The sequence below is a fragment of the Phacochoerus africanus genome, chromosome 9 (genome assembly GCF_016906955.1).
Source record: "Phacochoerus africanus isolate WHEZ1 chromosome 9, ROS_Pafr_v1, whole genome shotgun sequence".
Classification (NCBI taxonomy): Eukaryota; Metazoa; Chordata; class Mammalia; order Artiodactyla; family Suidae; genus Phacochoerus; species Phacochoerus africanus.
Genome location: NC_062552.1, coordinates 31,418,431 through 31,438,070, shown reverse-complemented (window position 1 = coordinate 31,438,070; position 19,640 = coordinate 31,418,431). Strand labels below are relative to the sequence as shown.

The 19,640-nt window shown below is 59.7% G+C and overlaps 1 protein-coding gene across 1 annotated transcript in view; it reads left to right on the top strand.

Annotated features, from left to right (window-relative positions):
- The window catches only part of GRM4 (glutamate metabotropic receptor 4), an 89,770-nt gene that overhangs the window by 56,192 nt on the left and 13,938 nt on the right, over positions 1 to 19,640 (top strand). Inside the window, exons 3-7 of the mRNA XM_047795381.1 lie at positions 1,364 to 1,499; positions 3,982 to 4,136; positions 6,067 to 6,207; positions 17,101 to 17,301; positions 17,560 to 17,696. Coding sequence (XP_047651337.1) covers positions 1,364 to 1,499; positions 3,982 to 4,136; positions 6,067 to 6,207; positions 17,101 to 17,301; positions 17,560 to 17,696 — 770 coding nt within the window. The remainder of the gene's footprint in view (positions 1 to 1,363; positions 1,500 to 3,981; positions 4,137 to 6,066; positions 6,208 to 17,100; positions 17,302 to 17,559; positions 17,697 to 19,640) is intronic.

Here is a 19,640-nt window from a genome sequence, read left to right as displayed (position 1 = left end):
CCCGAGGGCCCCGTCCTGCCCCCAGTCCCTCCCTTCTGCTATTCTTCTCTGCCCCCCCCCCGAGCACCTGGTCGCCCTTCTCTCCTCCTGTGCTCTGGGTGTCTCACAGGGCCTGAGGCTGGACTGCCTGGAAGAGACAGAAAGTAAGGGGGGGTGGGTGCTGGTCAGGGTGGGGGCACAGGGCCATGGCTGCCTTACCTGCTGCAGAGAACAGGAGCTACTTCCAGCCACGTGTGAGGTGTGAGGTGCCAGCACACCGCAGCCCCCCTGCTAGTGTGAACACCTTTTCCCGCAATGCTCTCTGCCGCCTCCTGCCAAGACTCTGCTCCGGGTAGCCTTCCCTGGTTGCCACCTGTGCCCAGGAGCAGAGGGCCCTCCTTGGGTGGAGCTGGGCACTGGTGCTTTTCCCCATGGGGCAGTGGGTGGGTTGTGTCCCCTTTGCACTGCAAGCCCCTTGCGGCCCGTCCCCCACAGAGAGGTGTACAGTCTGTGCAGAAGGCTCAGGTGATCCCAGCCTGGACTGAGAGGGGGACCTGGGGTAGCAGCCAGGTGCCCAGCCAAGGTAGATGGTTTGAGGCATTGGCTGGGCTCAAAAGGGGTCCCGATTGAGGCTGAGACCCAGGGGAGGGGAATGGTCTTAGGTAAAGGATCTGCCTTCATCAGGGGAGTTCCCGGGTAGCTCAGCGGGTTAAGGTTCTGGAGTTGTCACTGCTGTGGCTCAGGTCATTGCTGTGGCTTGGATTATTGCTATGGCTCGGGTTCAGTCCCTGACCTAGGAATTTCCGTATGCCACAGGCGCAGCCAAAAAAAAAAAAAGACTGATCCCTCACTTTTTTCCATCAGCTGAGCCCTGACTCTGCTGCCACCGAGGTCTTGGGGGTTTTATTCCCTGGAGGCCCCACACTCTGCACCCCAGTGGGCAGGGAACTGTGTGGCTTTGGGCAAACCTCTTCTCTGTTCTGAGCACTTAGCTTTACAACAACCTTATGAAATAGATAGTAGTATTACCTTAACTTTATAGATGATGTATTTGAGGCACAGAGAGGTTCAGTAACCAGCCTGAGATCGCACAGCCTTAAGGAGCAGAATTGAGATTGGAACCCAGGCAGTCTAGCTTTAAGCACAATGCCGTATTGCCTCTTGCTAGCGATCTTTTTATGTATGGGCAGCTGAGGCACAGAGAACTTAAGTGACAAGTCCAGGGTTACCCGGCCTGAGTGGCAGAACCGAAATTTGCACTATGGCTTTTCTGACTTTAGAGCCTGTGCCCAGAAAGTGGGACCTGGGAGCTTAGTGTCGAGCTGGGGCATGGTGGGAGCCCCCGGGAGTGTGGCTGGGGGAGAGACTGATGCCCTTTCCACAGGGGGCGTGTGCATTGCCCAGTCAGTCAAGATACCGCGGGAGCCCAAGCCCGGGGAGTTTGACAAGATCATCCGGCGCCTCCTGGAGACCTCAAACGCCAGGGCAGTCATCATCTTTGCCAACGAGGACGACATCAGGTGAGGGCAGGTGGCAGTGGGGGGCGGGCCTTGGACCCAGGGACCCCTGCTAGAGACCTTCCTAGGCAAGCCTGACCCATCCTGGGTTCCAGAGAGGTGGGGCACGCAGGGAGTATGTGGTGGGGAGACCCTGGGGCTGGGTCCCTGCTTCGTGCATCCACTCTACCAGCTGGGGATGGTAAGCAGGTACTTAAACAGAGGGGTCAAGGCCATGGGCTTGGGCCCAAACATCTAGGTTCTAGCCCTGCTCTCTGTCCCAGTAGCTGTGTGACCTCAAGCAAGTTTCTCAGCCTCTCTGGGCCTCTTTTCTGTTTTAAGAAAAGGAGCTAATGATGCCTGCTTGATCATGTTGTTTGAGCACTGAATGCAGCAATGTGCGTACAGGGCTTAGAGCTGGCACTAGTGGGTGCACCACCTCTCAGCCCCCATCCTCTTCCCTTAGTGAGCTCGGAGGAGTGGGAAGAGGCTGGGCTGAGGTTCTAGCCTGGCTTAGGCACATACTCGGAGTGGACAGTATCGTCCATTCCCTGGGCCTCAGTCTTCACATCTGCAGAGTGGGGGCAGGTGGTGCCAGAACCAAGTGGTGCAGAAGTTGCAGACCAGCCCACCTCTCTGCACACCTGGTCCTGGGTCCCAAGTCACAGGTCGGAAACTCAAAAGTGACCCCTGAGGAGTTCCCGTTGTGGCTCAGCGGGGTAAGAACCTGACTAGTATCCATGAGGATGTGGGTTCCATTCTTGGCCTCACTCAGTGGGTTAAGGATCCAGCGTCGCTGTGAGCTGTGGTTTAGGTCACAGACGAGGCTCAGATCTGGCATTGCTGTGGCTGTGGCCTAGGCCAGCAGCTGCAGCTCCGATTCGATCTCTAGCCTGGGAGTGGCAGGGAGTGCTTCAGAGCGCACCTGACACCTCCCTCAGAGCTGAGAGGTGCTGCTCCTGACCCCTCAGAGCTTTCAGCTCCCCTACATTCTGTACTGTCCTGTTGCCACAGATCAGCTGGCAACGGGGGTGGGAGTGGTGCTTTCTGAGCTCTTTTCCTCTTCTGGTCACAGGCCCCGCACTCCTGCCCCCACCCCTCCCAAAGCCCAGCAATACCAGTCCCCCAGCCCCAAGCCTCCTGGCAGCGCAGATGGACCCCTACGCTGGCCCCATGTCCCAGAGAAGAGGCACCTGGGGAGAGGGGGCAGGGCCTCAAACCAGCTGTCGGGGTGTGTGTGAAGGGGGCATTTCTGGAAATCCACATGCATTTTCAGAAGTGAACGGGGGTAAAAAGAAATGCAGGGGATTTTGCAGAAATGGAGGCTTGGGTGCTATGGGCATTGCGGGCTGGCCAGATGCAGGCAGGTGTTGAAAGGGCTGTGCTCTGGGTTCTGAGAACAGTGGGCCCTGCGGGGCTGCAGCAGGTTTGGGGGGCCAGGAATGCAGAGAGTCAGGAGGTGACAGAGGAGGGAAGGTGTAGCCTGGGGGCCTGGAATTCTCCCTGGCAGCCCCCAGCTGTCCTGCCCCAGTTGGCCACCTCCAGCACAGCAGCCACCCCAAGCCCTGAGTCTGTGTCCTGGCCTTGGGAACCGGATGGCCTGGCCAGTTTCTAGAATCCTAGCCTCTCACTTGCTGGGTGACCTTGAGCCAGCTGCCAGCCTACTGCGCTCAGCCTCTCCCTGCGGAATGAGCTGCGTTGAGGAACTTCTGCCCAGTCCTTTCTGTTTCTCTCCTTCCAGATGGTTTTGAGGGCCCACTTAGTTCAAGCATTCCTTAAGTACTGGCTGAGCACCTCCTGGGCTTGCCCTGTGCTGGGTTCCAGGGCCCCTGACCTGATGGGGGCCCCTGTCACTGTGAGCTTGGCCGCCCCTACATCCAGCCAGCAGGCAGCAGCCACGGGCAGCTCTTTGAAGCCCGTGAACTTTTGGCACAGGAGGAGGTGGGGTGTAGAGGGGGAGGGGGTGGAAGAGAGAGAGAGAGAGAGAAAGAGAGGTGTGTGTGTGTGTGTGTGTGTGTGTGTGTGTGTGTGTGTGTGTGTGCAGCAGTGGATATAAGTGTGAGAAGAGGCCAAGGGCTGTGGGTCTCTGCTTAGGACCAGGCTGGAATGAACTGAGAGGGCACAGCCCAGGCGAATATAGTTCTGGGGGCCTGAGTCAGAAAGGGGTAGGTCCAAGGCTAGGGAAACAGGTGTGGTCTTTGCAGGGACAGGGGTGCCCTAAGGGAGTGCACCGGGCCTGTAGGCAGGCGTGGGTGCAGGGCACAGGTGGGGGCAGGGTGCAGTATGGGTGAGTGGGGGTGCATGCGCCTGTGGTCAGGCATGGGCCCAGGCAGCAGGGAACCTGGGGCCTGAAGGTACGGGCCTGGGTGTCAAGGGCCCTGGGCTCATGTGGGTCCAGAGTGGGGGATCCAGGCACTGGCCGCAAGGGGCACAGGTGTTGCCCCGGGGTGGGAGTGCAGCTGTGCGGACAGACACGGCTGGGCTGCGCTGGCGCGTGTTCCCGCAGGCGTGTGCTGGAGGCGGCGCGGAAGGCCAACCAGACGGGCCACTTCTTCTGGATGGGCTCGGACAGCTGGGGCTCCAAGATCGCACCTGTGCTGCACCTGGAGGAGGTGGCGGAGGGCGCCGTCACCATCCTCCCCAAGAGGATGTCCGTGCGAGGTAGGCCCCTCACCACCCAGCACCATTGTCAGTCCCCTCTGCAGCCCCTTCTTTTTGTCCCCCATGCCCTTCTGCTCCAGCTCTTTGTCCTGTTGTCCCTCCCCCTGGCTCACGGCTTCTTTCTGCTCGGGTTCTGGACTGGAAGGCCTTTCTGGCCACACTGAACCCAGCAAGATTCAGAGCCACCTGTCTCAGCTATTTCGGGTGTGTGGCTGTACAAGAGGCTCGTCCTTTGCCGCGGGAGCAGCCCCAGAAAAGGCAAAAAGACAAAAAAAAAAAAGGCTCGTCCTTCAAGGACCCTCCTTCGCCCCCACGAATTTCCATCCCTTCTCCATCTCCCAGCTTGTCTCCCAAAGGGCGAGGCCCTTGCCCTGCCTGGAGCGAGGACTCTTCCAGAAGGAGTCTGGGAGCTGCCAGTGGGAGGCTGGGGTTGGGCCTGCCCTGTGTCCCTTTCTCCTTCCTTCTGCTGCTCTGGGTGTGAAATTCCTGTTAACGCCATGGCCCAGCCAGGCAGGGACCTCACCGTCCTCCAGGCTTCTCCCTGCTCTGGCTCCAGTCAGCAGAACCCAGCACTGATGGAACTGGAAAAGCCTGCAGGCATCTGCCTCCACCAAACTTTCCAAGAGACCAAGGCCTGAGCAGGGGAGAGACATGCTGAAGGCCACACAGCAGCGTCCTCTGTTCTCCCTGAGGCAGAGGGAGCGCAGGCAGCAGAAGCTTGCACAACCCCCCCTCAGCCTCGAGCCATAATCAACACAAAATAACAGTCCCTCTGGTTGGTACCCACAAATGCCAGCCCCTTCCAGACACCTCATCTGCTCTTCCCAGCAACCCCACAAGAAGCCTGTATCCACATTTAAGTGACTATATTAGGGCTCAGAGAGATGAAGTGACATACAGTGGCAGTAAGTGACACCCACCAGCTATTAAGTGCCAAACCGGGGTCTGAACCCAGAACTTGCCCAACGGGTCCTTTTTCTCTGTGGGACATTAGAGAAGGCTTTAGAGCAGTGGATCTCATCTGGGCTGATCTTGAGCCCCCAGGGACATTTGGCAATGTCTGGAGACATTTTGGTTGTCACAGTTGGGGAGTGATGCTCTGGCATCCAGTGGGTGGAGGCCAGGGTTGCCGCCCCACATCCACAAGGCACAGGACGGCCCACAACAGTGATAGGGCCCAGGGTCATGGGTGTCAAGGTAGAGAAAGTCGGCTCTAAGCTAGTCCCTAGCACCAGCACCTCTCCTATAGCCCGACACATAGTCCTTGAGCCTCCACTGGGTCAGACCCAGCAGCTCAGTCCACTGTGCACAAGGCACAGGAGGCAGAGGGGGCACTGGGAAGAGAAAGAAGGTATGAGTCACCCTCCGGCTGCCCAGCCTGTCCCTGGTCCTTCTGGGCTTAGCTGGGCTTAGAGCCGGGCTGCTGGGCTCCTCGGAGCCTTGTGGGGAGGCTGCCCCTGGCGGGGATGGGCAAGTTCTGGGTTTGAGGGGAGATGAGCCAGGTCCCCTTCTGGCCTTGGGACCCCACACTCTCTGGTCTGTCTCTTCAGAACTAGGGAGCTGGTGCTGCCAGGACTGCCCCCCCCCTCCCCCCCCCCGTGGCCTCTCTACTTTAGTCTCAGGATCCCAGGTGGTTCTTTCTCAGGCTGCACATTAGCGTTTTGGTGGGTAAAGAGCCGCGGAAACATCCTCATCCTGTTCTTCCATAAAGGCAGCAGTCGTCAGATTATACGCGCTGCCCCTGGAATTTAATACATCTTGTTTCATTGTGAAGGAAATGAAATGCTCCACGTTGTGTTTTTTCCGGCTGGGCCCTGAGTTGGGAGCACGGGCTCTTCCCGCCCCGCTGCTCCGGCCTGGGCCGGCTCAGCCTGCGGGAAGTGGAAGGACGGGGGTGGGGCGGGGTCCTGACGTGCTCGTTCCCCGTCAGGCTTCGACCGCTACTTCTCCAGCCGCACGCTGGACAACAACCGGCGCAACATCTGGTTTGCCGAGTTCTGGGAGGACAACTTCCATTGCAAGCTGAGCCGCCACGCGCTCAAGAAGGGCAGCCACGTCAAGAAGTGCACCAGTGAGCACGCGCGTGGGCGGGACCAGGACGGCCCGAGGGGCGGGGCCGAGGGGCGGGGCCAGAGGCGGGGTCAAGGCCGACTCAGGTACCCACACCGGGGCCTTGCGGGTGGGCGGGCTTAAGTAAGGCCCTAAACCCCAGGTGCCGCCAACTGTAGGTGGCGCTGCTGAGGAGGAAGGGGCTCTTGGGTCCAGGCAGAGGCGCTGTAGGGGCTGTGGCTGCCTTGGGCTTCCTCTGGACATTCCTAGGGCGTGCCGGCAGAGCTGGACTGACCCCAGCTGTCCGAGCCTCCTGACGCCCACCGGTCTGAGCACCGTGCAGAAGCCATCTCTAACCCTTCAGGGTCCCCACAGTCACTCCGCAGACACTAGTCTCACTCCCAGCACCTAGCCTTTTCCTAAGCGCCCTGGATGTAGTGGTGAATGAAAGAGCCAAAAACCTCTTGGAGTTTTTATTCTAATGGGAAGGCAGACAATCAACAAGATAAGTAAGCTGTAGACTATGTCAGAAGGAAAATGTGCAGTAGAAGCAAAACAGATAAGAGGCTGGCCTCCTTGCAGCCTAACATTTCTGCAGAGTCCTGAAAAGGACCAGGAATGAGCCTGGGGGGATGGACGTTGGGTCTGCTTTACAGGTTGGAAAACAGGCTCAGAGAACGTAAGTCAAGCGGCTTGGGCTCCCCCACAGATGGAAGGTGCTAGAGCAGGGTGTGGACCAGGTGGCCATCTGGGCGTGTGCACCTGTGCTATGTTTGGATGTGGGTCTTTGTGTGCGCTTGGGTGGTTCTGCAGCAGGACCTGACCTTAGGGACATTGGGGGCTCTGGGTACCTTCAACCTGAGTGGTGTCCATGCCAGGATGATGAGCTCCCTGCTATATCCTCCTGGAGGGATGGGTGCAACTTGGGCAGAGGGCCAGATGAGCAAGGGGCCGCTGAACCAGCCACAGGGACATGCTGTGTGGACTCACTGGCGGGGAGTGAGACGTTGACCTCTGATGGCCACTTAGGACCACGGGTGTCCTCTGAGGACATGGGCAAACTCGTGTGGGTATAGGCGGCCCTGTGTGTGTGCCTTTGTGTGTGACTGCGTGTGTATGTGCAGGAGTGTCTCAAAGAGACGGTACATGTATGCGCCTTGGTCTTATGTAGGGGCGACCGTCTTGCGTGAGCTGAGAGCCATAAAGAGCACTCTTTGTTATGCACTTACTGTGTTCTAGACATTTTAACGACATCATCTCCTTTCACCCTCACAACTCCGGGGACTCTGTATTATAGAGGCTCTGGAGAGCTAGAGAGGCCAAGCAGCTTGCCCAAGGCTGCATAGCAAATGCCTTTTTGAGGCAGTAACCATAACCAAGGTGCAAGAAGCACCAACCTGCCTGGGAGCGAAAGGCTGAGCTCTCTTGTCCTGGCAGAATTATTGAGAGCATGCCCTTTTATTCTCAAAAGTGCCCAGGGGATAGAAAATTGTATGTTCACTCTGATTGTAGGTCACCAGGCCTGGCTTGGGGTGAGGATGGGGGAGACGGGAGAGGGGGCAGCCCCAGAGTCCAGCCGCCAAGGCTCTTTCTGGAGTCAGCTCGGGGCCCAGGAGGGACCGGAAGGAGCAGGCTCGGTCAGTCCCTGGGGGCTGTGCCAGACTCCCAGTCCTCAGGGGTGCCCTGCTGCTGGGAGTCGGGGGAGGGCCCCTCTCTGCAGCCCTCAGGGAGGTGTCTGGGCTGACTTGGCAGCAGGTGGGGAAGGGCGGGGGGAGCAGGAGTCGGAAGAGCAGGTCTGAGGCCAGCTGGGACCTCTCTGGGTTGTAGATTTCTCATCTGAGAAATGGGATTGACAGTGAGCTCACCCAGGGGGTGCCTCGGGGCGCAGGTGAGAAAGGGCAGTGGAGGCACCTGGTGAGCCTGAGGGGCTGGCTTTCCAGCTGCAGCAACGTCAGATCCAAGCTGTGTCTGCGACCTACACCACAGCTCACAGCAATGCTGGCTCCTTAACCCACTGAGCAAGGCCAGGGATCAAACCCACAACTTAATGGCTCCTAGTTGGCTTCGTTTCTGCTGTGCCACGATGGGAACTCCTGGGGTGGATGTTTGGAAGCTCTCCAGGGACTGTGTGTATGTTCAGGGCTGAGAACCTCAGGCAGGAGCAGTGCTGTTGCCCTCGAATCACCTGGGGATCTTCTAAGACCCTGACACCTGGCTCCCAGCCCCAGACACTCTGATTGGATTGGTCCTGGGTGTGACCTGGGCATTGGGATTTTTAAAAGGTGCCCTTGGGAGTTCCTGTCATGGTTCAGTGGTTAACGAATCCGACTAGGAACCATGAGGTTGCGGGTTCTATCCCTGGCCTTGCTCAGTGGGTTAAGGATCCGGTGTTGCCTTGAGCTGTGGTGTAGGTTGCAGACGCAGCTCAGATTCTGCATTGGGGTGATGGGGTATGGGGGCAGTTCTGCTTCCTGGTCCCTTGGTAGAATATCATAGGCCAGGAGAACTGGGGGGACTGGGCACCTGACAGTGTGTCCGGGTCTGTGTCTGACTCCGCCTCCTCACTGCGCTGTGACCTCGGACTGGCTGTTTAACCTCTCTGAGTCTCGGAGAGGGCAGGGGAGCTCTTTGAGTTGTTGGGAGGATGGTGCTGTGTATGGAGTCTAAGAAGAGGCTGGCCGAAGGACGACGCGAATGCTGAGTGCTGACAGAATGGTCGTTACTGTTGAGGACAAGGGAGTGGAAGGGGGATTTACATGCAGTTGGGTAATTTAACAGCCCAGGTCCATCCATCAGGGTAGGACTCAGTGAGGGGGGACACCATCCTGGGGGCGGGGGGGTGGAATAGGCTGTCACAAGGGTTGCACCCATTTTGCAGAAGAGGATGCTGAGGCAGTTGGTGAGTGTAACCTATCACAGCGCTGGCAGAACTGGACTCATAGCCAGGCAGCCTGGCCCTCGTGCCGGTGCCCACCTGCCTGTCCCGAGTCCCCCTGCCCCAGGTCCCTCTTTCTGCCTCAGCCAGCACTGTGTTCTCCACCTGCCCCACCGTCTCCCGAGCCCAGCTCCTCGCTCGCCTCCTCCGGGATGCCCGCCCCACCCACACCGAGGCCCACACTGGTCCCCTTGATGCTCACAGCCTCTGCCTGCCTCAGGTCCATAGGCCGCGCCAGCCCCACCCAGGATCTCACCGCCTACAGGTGCCACTCCTGTGCTCCTTGTCCTCTGCTCTGCCAAGTCCCCCCTCCCCACCCCAGGGCAACAGCTGGGCCTAGTGACCTTCCCGGAGGGTGGGAAGGACATTCTCGGCCGTGACCCCCCCCCTCAAGCCTGTCTTTAATTAATGCCCCCAAGACAAGGATCTGAGAGCAAGCAGTTTCCTTGGGAGGGGGTCCCAGGAAATGCCTGCAGGGGAGGGAAGGCAGCAATAAAGCGGGTGATACCAACAGGTTGCCACCTTGAACTGTCGGAGCTTTGTCTCCTGGGGCACTAGGGACAGAAAGAAGCACTCCTTGCACCCATCGCCAAGTCCTGTCTGTCATTGCTGGCTCTCCCTGCGGGGAGGGGAGGGCTTTCATTCCTCAGCGCCTCCAGCTGTCAAGTGGCTGGCAGAGGGCTCTGTGGCCAGTCTCCAAAGAGCGGCAGAACCTGGCTGTTGGAGGTTGTGCTGGTGTGTCTCGAAGTGGCAGGTGGGGACGGGCACCCATCCTTTCTCAAATACGCAACCATGAGGGTCCCGCTGAGCTAGGCATGGGTCTCAGTGTCACTTCCCCGCTGTGTGACCTTGGGTGGGTCACCTCACCCCTTGAGGCTTCAGTTTCCCCATCCGTGAAATGGAAGTCCTACTGCCTACTCTCAGCCCCCGAGCCCTGCCCCGGCAGAGCCGCGTCCCCCACGGTTCCTGGAGGGGACGGGGCGGGGAGGAGCTGCAGGAGCCACGGGAAGATGGCCCAGGGACTGCCCACACCTGAGCAAGACAGCGGTCACGGAGAGGGTGGTCTCTGCTGCCGGCACGGCCTGCGGGAGCCCGCCTCCTCCTTTGCCCCCTCCCTGGGAACCTGCAGAGCAGGGCTCAGGAATTAAAGCTGTAAACAAGGCAGATGTGGCATCTGTCTTTTTGACAGCGCTGCCAGCCAGGTGATGGCTGAGCGGAGGAAGGCCTGCTTTATGAGGAGATAGGAGAAATTTAGTGCCTGCTGCTCCCAGGGGCCCCGAGCCTTGAGAGGGAGGGCGGCCGCATGGCAGCTGGGGACGTGCGGGGAGGTGCTGCTGGCCCAGCCTACGCGAGCAGCAGTAAGCGCAGCAACAACAATAATAACAGCTGATACTTACATAGTGTTTATTACTTGGCAAACTCTGTTCCAGTGTTTTGCTTCACAGCAACCCATTTTACAGATGAGGAAACTGAGGCACAGGGTGGGGAAAGTCTTGTCCAATGTCATATGGGTAGTAAGTTGCAGAGCTAGGATTCAAACCCTGTCCGGCTCCAGGGGTGTCCTGCCTCAGGCCAGCTGGCGTCCCAGCTCAGGGGCCCTCCTGGCTCTTCAGCCGAGCTTTGAAGGCTCTTCCACCTCCACGTTCCTCAAGGGACCTGAAGAGGGGTCCCTTCCTGGGGAGAGGAAGGAAGAAAAGACCCACATGTGGGATCCTACTATGCGCCAGGCTGTGCTGCTCACTCGGGGAACTCATGTGTTCAAGCTGGAGGGATCCTGAGCCCTTTCTCCTAGTGCTGCTTCTTACTTGGTCCACTACTGACTGTGTTCAAGAGGCTGACTGTGTGCCTAGCCCTGTGCTGGGCTCTATGAGGGGGACCCCCCCCCGGGAGCTCCTCAGCAGGGGGAGACCATGTGGCCTGGCAGACAAGGTGGTGCCTGATGGTCCCAGTGTCAGAGCCATGGGCCTACAGGGGCGACCTGACCGTGAGGCCTCCTGGAGATGCTGGGAGACAAGGGAGGCTGCACTTGTAGGTCAGAAGGTCAGAGGTCCTCAGTGGAAAGGAGTGTATGCCAGGCAGAGGGCAGAGCACGAGCAAAGGCCCTGAGGCAGGCTTGGACTGGCAGTCTGGGGAGCAAAGGAGGCCATGTGGCCGAAGCAGAGAGAGCACCAGGTAGGAGATGAGGTCCTAGAGGTGGGGGCAGCTGGCACGGACCTTGTAGGCAATTTTTTTTTTAACAGTTTTACTTTTTTTTTTAAGTATTTTATTTAATTTATTTTTTTTCCTTGTCTTTTTGCCATTTCTCTGGGCCGTTCCTGCGGCATATGGAGGTTCCCAGGCTAGGGGTCCAATCGGAGCTGTAGCCACCGGCCCACACCAGAGCCACAGCAACGCGGGATCCGAGCTGTGTCTGCAACCTACACCACAGCTCACGGCAACGCCGGATCGTTAACCCACTGAGCAAGGGCAGGGACCGAACCCGCAACCTCATGGTTCCTAGTCGGATTCGTTAACCACTGTGCCACGATGGGAACTCCCTTGTAGGCAATTTGTGAGCATTTAGTCTTTTAATGCAGAATGAGACACAGCCATTGCAGGGTTTGAAAAGGATTCAGGAGGTCAGATTGTTCTTGTAACGGTTTCCCTCTGGCTGCTTCCTGGACTGGAGTTGGGGTGAGGGCAGGGCTGGAGAGCAGTTAGGGTGCCGGTGCCCTAGTCCAGGTGGGAGGTGGTGGGAACCTGGAGCGGGGTGGTGGCTGAGATATTTATAAACTTTGCAGAGTTTGCTGAAGGATCTGAGGCGAGAGAGAGATGACAGCAAATGAGGGATGACTCCGGGGTTCTTGGCCGCGCACTGCGATGGGGGCCGGGAGGGTCAGGCTTGGCCAGGTGGAGATTCCTCGGGGAGCGGGAACAAAGCCCAGGTTGGAGTGGGTCAGAGAAAACAGAGTGAAGTGGGTGACATGAGCAGGCACACCTCTTTTGTTCTAAACAGGAGGGCTGCCAGCTGGGGGAGAAGAAGGGCCCAGAGAGGGGTTTTGTTTGTCTAATGGGGAGAAATTAGAGCGTATTTCTGTGTGGACAGCAGAGATCCAGTAGACAGAAAATTAGATGCTGCAGGAAGGGGGAGCAGCATGGGTGATGGGGGAGGGGACATCCACATTGGGGATTGGCTGTGACCTCAGCCCCTGGGACCGCGGGGCTCAGGCCCCAGAACCAGCGAGGGGCTGAGAGCAGCCTTCCCTGGGAGCTGACTGGTGCAGGGTCCCTCTTTTCCAGTGGTCCCAGGGCAACCTCATCTCACAGAAAAGGGGGCTGACACTCAGGGATGCTGAGAGACTCCCCAGTCCCCCCCCCCCCCAAGAGGCTCAGTGGGGGGTTTCAAGCTGCTCCCATCTGGCCCAACACCCATGTCCTGTTTCCCAAACTGGAGGCAGGGGCCATCTGGGGATAGTTTTGTTTTTTGTTTTTGTTTTTGTTTTTTGTCTTCTTAGGGCCCCACAAGTGCTGCGACCCTCAGACCTGTGTGTTTCAGGGAGGTGACAGGGAGAATGTCTCAGCCACAAGCAGAGTCAGGAAAGAGTGGGAATGGCCAGGTGGCAGCTTCCTGCCCTGTCTGCGTATCAGTGGGCAAACTGATGTGGGCCTTGTGAATGCTCAGGTGATGGGGGGCAGGGAGAGTCCGCAGGAGCCAGGCTGCCCACGGGACGGAGGGGCAGTGGAGCTGGGGTGGAGGCCTCTCCACTCGGGGTGGGGAGTGACCCCGAGGAGGGGTGTTGGGAGGAGGGGAGAACAGACTTACACGGCACTACGTTCAGGTGTGATGCTGTGTGTTTTTCATCTGCGTCTCCTCGAATCCTCCCTGTGGCCCCTCCAGGTGGCCCCTGGATGTGCATCTGAGAATGTAAAGTTTACTTGGCCAGGGTCACCTCGGGGCCCATGGTGGAGCCGTGCAGCAGGTGGCTCTCCCTGGGGGGTCCTGGGACTCCCTTATCCTGCTCCCTGGAAGGTTGCCAGGAGGTGTGTGTGTGTGTGTGTGTGCACACATGCGTGTGTGCGCGCACACGTGTGCATACAACTTGGGAGGATGGTGGCGGGTGGGGTGGGTTTTGGACAGGTGAGGGGGGAGACCACCAGGAACTTATTATTTCAACCTTGAAAACGCATTTCAATTACAATTTACAACCTGCAGACAAAGGCTGCGGTCGCCGTAGTAACCACAGCTGTGGGGTTTTGACAGAGAAAATCCCCTCCCCGAAGGTTCCCAGCTGGCTGTCACCTGTGGCAGCACCCTCCCGCCGCATCTCTGGCTCACTGTGCCCCTGGACACAATTAGGACATCTTCAAACTCTTGCCGCTGTCATTGCTGCCACGTGTCTGGAATTGATCCCCTCCAGGAGCGCCCAGAACGCAGTTCCCTGCCTGGGCCGGGGTCCCACCCACCCCATGAGAGGCCACCAACTCCCGCAGCCCTGCAGATGGGAGCCCTAACTCCCGGTTAGGCCTGGCCAGACGGTTGGGGCAGGAGCTGGGACCCCGAGGAGGGGAAGGGGGAAGGTCAGGGCTGGACGGAGGGAGAAGAGAGGGACCTTTCAGGGTGGGTGAAACTCAGGGAGCCAGAGAGCCAGGTTTGCCACTCGCCGGCCAGGGCAGTGCCTGGTGCTGGTGGACACCTGCCTGGTGCCAGGATTCCTGCAGGCCCTGGGTATGCCCTGGGCCACCTGCAGATCTCGGCTGCCTCCCTGGTGAGGGAACCCCTCCAGCCTACCTCCCAGAGGCTCAGGGAAGAGGAAATGCCAGCCACGCTGCAGGTTGTTTGCTGCAGGTTGTCCAGAGAGCTGCTCTGCTCACGGCCACCTTTGCCAATGTTCAGGATAGTATCTTGACCTTGTCTGATGGTGTTTGGGGTCCCTACTCCCCCCTCTCAAGGTGAGCACACTTAGGCGCTGCCATTGCTTCCTGGGGGGCTCAGGGGGAGGGCTGTGGAGTCTGAGGGGTGAGTGGGCGTGTGGAGGGGGCACGCTCAGGCCTGCTGCTCCCTGGCAAATAAAGGCCCTTTGCAGGTCACCTCACCAGCCCCATTTTCTTATTTTGTTATTGGCACCAGACTTGAGACCAAAGTCAAGGGCATGAAAGTGTGTTGGAAAGTCTCTAGAAGTCCGTGGCTGGCACCGTGACAGCTCCGGGGTGGAGGGACCTGAAGAGGCCATGCTCAAGGGCCGCTGAAAGCCTGTAGGACCGCAGCACCCTGAGGGGTGCTCCCCTGGGGAAGGGGTCCTGTGGGCTTGTCCCCATTCCAGGGCCTGTGGAGGTGGTGTCGTGACCCTGCTTAGAGCACTTGGTCCTGGACCCTAGAGGCCCAGGAGCAGATGCTGCAGCCAGACCCACCGAGGAGGGACCCTGTGGGAAGGCAGGGAGAGGGGCTGAGGGCAGCTCAGTTGGGTGGTGCAGCCAGGGTCCCCGGGCCTGCTGTGTCCTTGGCCTTGGGAGGAAGCTGCCTCTGGTGCAGTGGCCGCAGCCTCCGCCTGGTCCTGTTAATAATTCAGCCTCTCATCCATATGAATGAGGGTGTGATGGGAGCTGTGGGGGGTGGAGTGGGGGTTTATGGTCTTCAGGAGGCAGAGGGAAGGCCCTGGGGGCTGGGGGTACGGGTGGGGGCCAGGCTACCCTGCCCCAGCCCCCTGTGTCACCCTTTGAGGCCAGGACTGTCCTTCCTGGCTCTCAGTGCTATGACTGGAAGGTTTGCACAGCGGGCAGTCTGTGGCGGCTGGAGAACTTGCTCCCGTTCCTCCCTCTCCGTGCTGAGGCCTGGCGAGCTCTGCCTCTCAGCAGAGTGGGCGATGTTCTGCTCTCCCAGGCCCCTGAGGCAGGCGGGCCTTGCACCCCTGTGTTTAACCCTTGTGTTTAACAGACTTCTGGGCACCTGGCAGGCACCAGGCCTCTCTTTATGACCTGTTGTGGATATAAAGCTGTCAATCCTCCTGGGGACCGTGTCCTGACCCTGTGAGGTGGTCCCATCATTATCCTCACGTGGCAGATGAGGACTGTGAAGCCCGAGTGATGAGGTGGCAGGTCCAAGGTCACAGCCAGGGTATGTGAATGAGCTGGGGTTCCGGCCCAGACAGTGCAGTGTGAACGCCGTGCAGTAACAGCAGGAAGACCGGGCTTAGCTGACCGGCCGGAGAACCAGGTGGGTGGCTGACGACTGCCTGTCTCCAGCCCGGGCCACACACGAAAGCTGTGGACTCCATCTGGCCCCAGCAGTGCCCCCAGCGCCAACCCGGCCTCTGCCCCTAAATTGTTCAATCTGAGCTGGAGACCTTTGTCCTTGACCCTGAAGCAGATACCGGATTCAGGTTCTGACCTTGGTCACAGAGTCTTGGTGGCCGCGGCAGGGCTATGAGACATGCCACCAGCTCTGGGGGAGCCCTGGGGAGCAGGGTGCAGTGACCATCCACTGGCTAAAAATGCAGGGATCTAGGGGGTGATCTGTGGCTCCCTGGGGCCTCAGCCTGGCCCCCCACATGCAGCCACTCACCCTGCTGGCTGCTAGCAGGTGTGTGTGTGTGTGTGTGTATTTCACCATCCTGGCCTTGAGGAGGACGCAGGCGAAGCTGTATGCAGGGCTGTGGCCTTGGGAGGGGACGCTGGGCTCCCTGGCACTCTGCCTGTCCTCTCCCTGTCATCCTCCTGCCCCCGTGCCCCCATCTCAAGCCCCTGCCCTTCCGCCCCTCCCCTCTCACTTCCCCACCCTCCCCCTGCAGTCTGGCTCTGACAATCTCAGGCGTGGAGGGGTGTGCAGGCGGGGAGGCAGATCCGGCTGCAGCAGATCCAGCTCTGCGTGGTCCTGGGGTGCCAGTGAGCTTTCCCAAGCCTCATTCTCTCATCTCCGTGATGGGGAGACTCACTCATTTACAGCACGGTTGTGAGTGTTCAGTGAGTGAACATGTGCAGGGAGCTTAGAACAGTGCCCAGCACAGAGCAGATGCTCCCCAGAAGTTCATAGCCCTTCTTCTTCGTCATCATCACCATCACCCAGGACCCAGGCCAGGAGCTCCTCCTCCTCCAGGAAGCATGCCTGGCTTGCTCTGGCCCAGGTCCCCCCGTGGCCCCCACTTAGAACCCCTCTATTCTGACCACATAAGTACGGTACTAATGTGGCTTAGTCACCTACTCCGTGTCTGGAGTGTTTTCTGTACCGCATCTCACGAAGCCTCCCAGCACTCCCTTGAGGCAGGAGTATGATCTTTTTACTGAGAGGACCTCAAGGTCCCAGGCACCCAGGGTTTGCACAGGGCCCAAGTAGAGGGGTGGGTGTGCCCAGAGACAAGGGGGTGAGGGTGGGAGGACACAGCACCCTGGGGAGCCTCTGCTGTTTGCAGTGAGAAGGGGGGGTGTGAGTTCCCATTTAGCAAAGCTCCCTCACCCTGGCTCATGGGGGAGGGCTGTGTAGGAGTGATGGGGCCCTCCGCTATCTGGGCCATCTGGAAGCCACTGAGGGCTTGGGCGGTCCAGGTCCTGAATCCTGAGGGACCTGCAGCCAGTCTCTCACCCTCTCTGGGGGGTGGGGACAGCATCCCCATGGCTGTGTGGCTTGACACAGTTCCTGCCCTGGTGATCCCCTGCCCGCGTGGCTGCTATTCCTGGAGTTGGTGCAGGCCAGGCATGGGGAGGCAGGCAAGCACCACCGCCAGAAGAACTCCCTGGCTTGTGGCCTTCTGAGGGTGACCATGCCAAGGGGGCCTGCCCTGGCTGTCCTGGGGCCTCAGGCACAGGTCCAGCCATGAGGGCAGAGGGCCCTTGAGCGCCATCCTGTGTGCCTCTGCAGACACCCCCCTGGGGTGGTGGACAAGCCTGGCCTGAGCCCGGATGCCCAGGTGCACAGAGATGGCTTCCTGGGCTTGGGGGCCACCGCGGTTCCCACAGTAATTGGTGAGGACAGCGGGCCTCGCGGCCCCTCACTCTTGGCTCTTGTTGCAGACCGAGAGCGCATCGGGCAGGATTCGGCCTACGAGCAGGAGGGGAAAGTGCAGTTTGTGATCGATGCCGTGTATGCCATGGGCCATGCACTGCACGCCATGCACCGTGACCTGTGTCCTGGCCGCGTGGGACTCTGCCCGCGCATGGACCCCGTGGACGGCACCCAGCTGCTCAAGTACATCCGCAGCGTCAACTTCTCAGGTAGCACAGCGGTGTAGGGCGCCACCCAGCCCCGGGGGAGGGACCCCAGGGGAGGGGGTTCCAGGGGAGGGAGTCCCAGGGGAGGAGTCCCGTGGCTCTGTCGGGGGAGTGGAAGGCTCTCTGCCGGTACTCCCAAGGGGTCAACCCTGTCAAGATGTTCCCTGTGGAGGGGCCTCTGCCCTGGGCTCGCCATCCTCCCTGCCTCTGGGCGAAGGCCCAGCCAGCAGGCAGAGCGTGTGACACCCACCGGCCCCACAGGCATCGCCGGGAACCCTGTGACCTTCAATGAGAATGGAGATGCGCCCGGACGCTATGACATCTACCAGTACCAGCTGCACAACGGCTCTGCCGAGTACAAGGTCATCGGCTCCTGGACCGACCACCTGCACCTCCGAGTAAGCGCCTGCTGGGAGGGTGGGGGCGGGGGGGGGAGGGCACCCCCAGACCTGGGGGGGACCAAGGCAAGGCAGCCACTGATTCACCCAACCCCTGGGTTTGCTGCCGCTGAGGCAGGGCTTCTCTCGGTGCCCCCCAAGACCTCAGAGGACCCTGAGCCCTCCTCCCAGTAGAAGAACAGGGCAGCTGGGCTTTGCTGCCCTTCCTGCTCCTGCTCTTCCCTTGGCCAGAGGCCTTCCTGCAAAGGATGTGCAAAAACCAGATAGATGAATTCACCCCGGGGTCAAGGTCTTGGTTGGGGGTGGGGGGCGGTGAGGGGCAAGAAAGGTGAGCAGGCAGAGGGCTGCGTCTGGACCAGGCAGCAACACAGTCAGATAGCGGGGTTTCCAGCGCTGGGCAGGGAGAGCCACCCGGAGCATCCAGACCGTGCTTCGAGGCCATCACTTTTCTGGTGTCGTGGAGGCCGCTCCTAGGTCCTCCTGGCCACATTCCCCAGCCCATGGCTGTCTCGTGGACTTGGTGGCCGCTCCCCGCAGTGTCCCCAGCTGTGAATAGAGCCATGTTTTGGAGAGAAAGGAGCTGAGGTTCGGCTCTCAAGGAGGTACCTGTGGACTGGTCCCCGCTTCGCCCAGTGGAAGGGCGAGCCCTGCTCGGGGTGGGCACAGCGTGATGTCTACATGGACCGGACATCTAGGGGGAGGGGCCTTCCTCCCTTGCTGTCCCCTCCTGTCAGAATCCCTTCTGGCGGCAACACCTGGGGCCCTCTCAGCACTTTCTGCCTGTGATCTCATTTATCTCCAACGGCTTCAAGTCGGGAGACATCTCGGGAAAACAGGCTGGCGAGACAGTCCACAGGCCACACGGCACAGCGGGGACGGAGCCCCCTCCTACAGTGATGCTCCTCATGTTGCTGAGTGGGGACAGACAGATGAAACAGGGTGGGTGGAGCCGGGGTGGGGACAGTACCCTAAAGGGGGGGGCCGTGATTCCACTCACTGGTGACAGCAGCTCATCCTGCTGAGCCCCTGCTGTGTGCAGCTGCTGCTCTAAGCACGTGACCTTACTGTGGGGACAGTGGCCCCATGGGGCTGGCACTGTTATTAGCCGAGGCTACAGGCGTGGTAAGTGAAGGCAGCATGGGGGGCGGGGTGGCAGGGGTCCCTCCGCAGTAATACAAGCCCCTCCACCAGCACGGAGCTGAGGGGCGGGACCACTCTCCCCACCTTCTTCCCAGTGCTGGGTTCTGGCTGCACTGGGCTGGGCGGGGGTAGGGGGCACAGAGCAGGAGAGGCCTTCCCTGCCTGTACCGACCTCCTTCTGGTCTGAGGTCAAGCAGCCTCTCCTGCCGGCGCCCAGACCTCACTGCGTCCTGCGAAGATTCCACAGAGATTCAGAGCTGCCTGGGCCCCACTGTGCGTCAGCCCTGCGCTGCGGGCTAGAGACGCAGCAGGGAAGTGACTCGACCCCCTGTCCTCCTGTGGCTGAGGATCTGGAGAAATGTGAGGAGCTTCCCTTATGACTTCTGACTGGACGCCACACTAAGTCACAAAGGGCACAGAGGCTTCATAGCTCCTCTCTTTGGATGAAGTGGGGAAAAGGCTCAGAGATGTTGAGGTGTCTGCTCAAGGGCACACAGCCAGCTAGCGACAGAATTGTGGTGCTAAGATTTGACCACATCCACCACTCTACAGGAGCCACAGAATTTTCTAGAACACCCACTATCACCCTGTGTCCCCGTGCCCCCCTGCAGTGTCACAGTCCTGATGCCTAGTGATTGTCCTGCCCTGTTGTCCCTGCAGGATGTGGGTGGCACTGGTCACTGCTGTGCTCCCTGGCCTTCAGGGGACCACACAGTGTTATGCCCAGGCCCCCAGCACAAGCCTCCCCTCGTGAGGCTGTCCTCAGATTCCCCCCATTCGGTCCCTTCACCCTTTTCCTCTGCT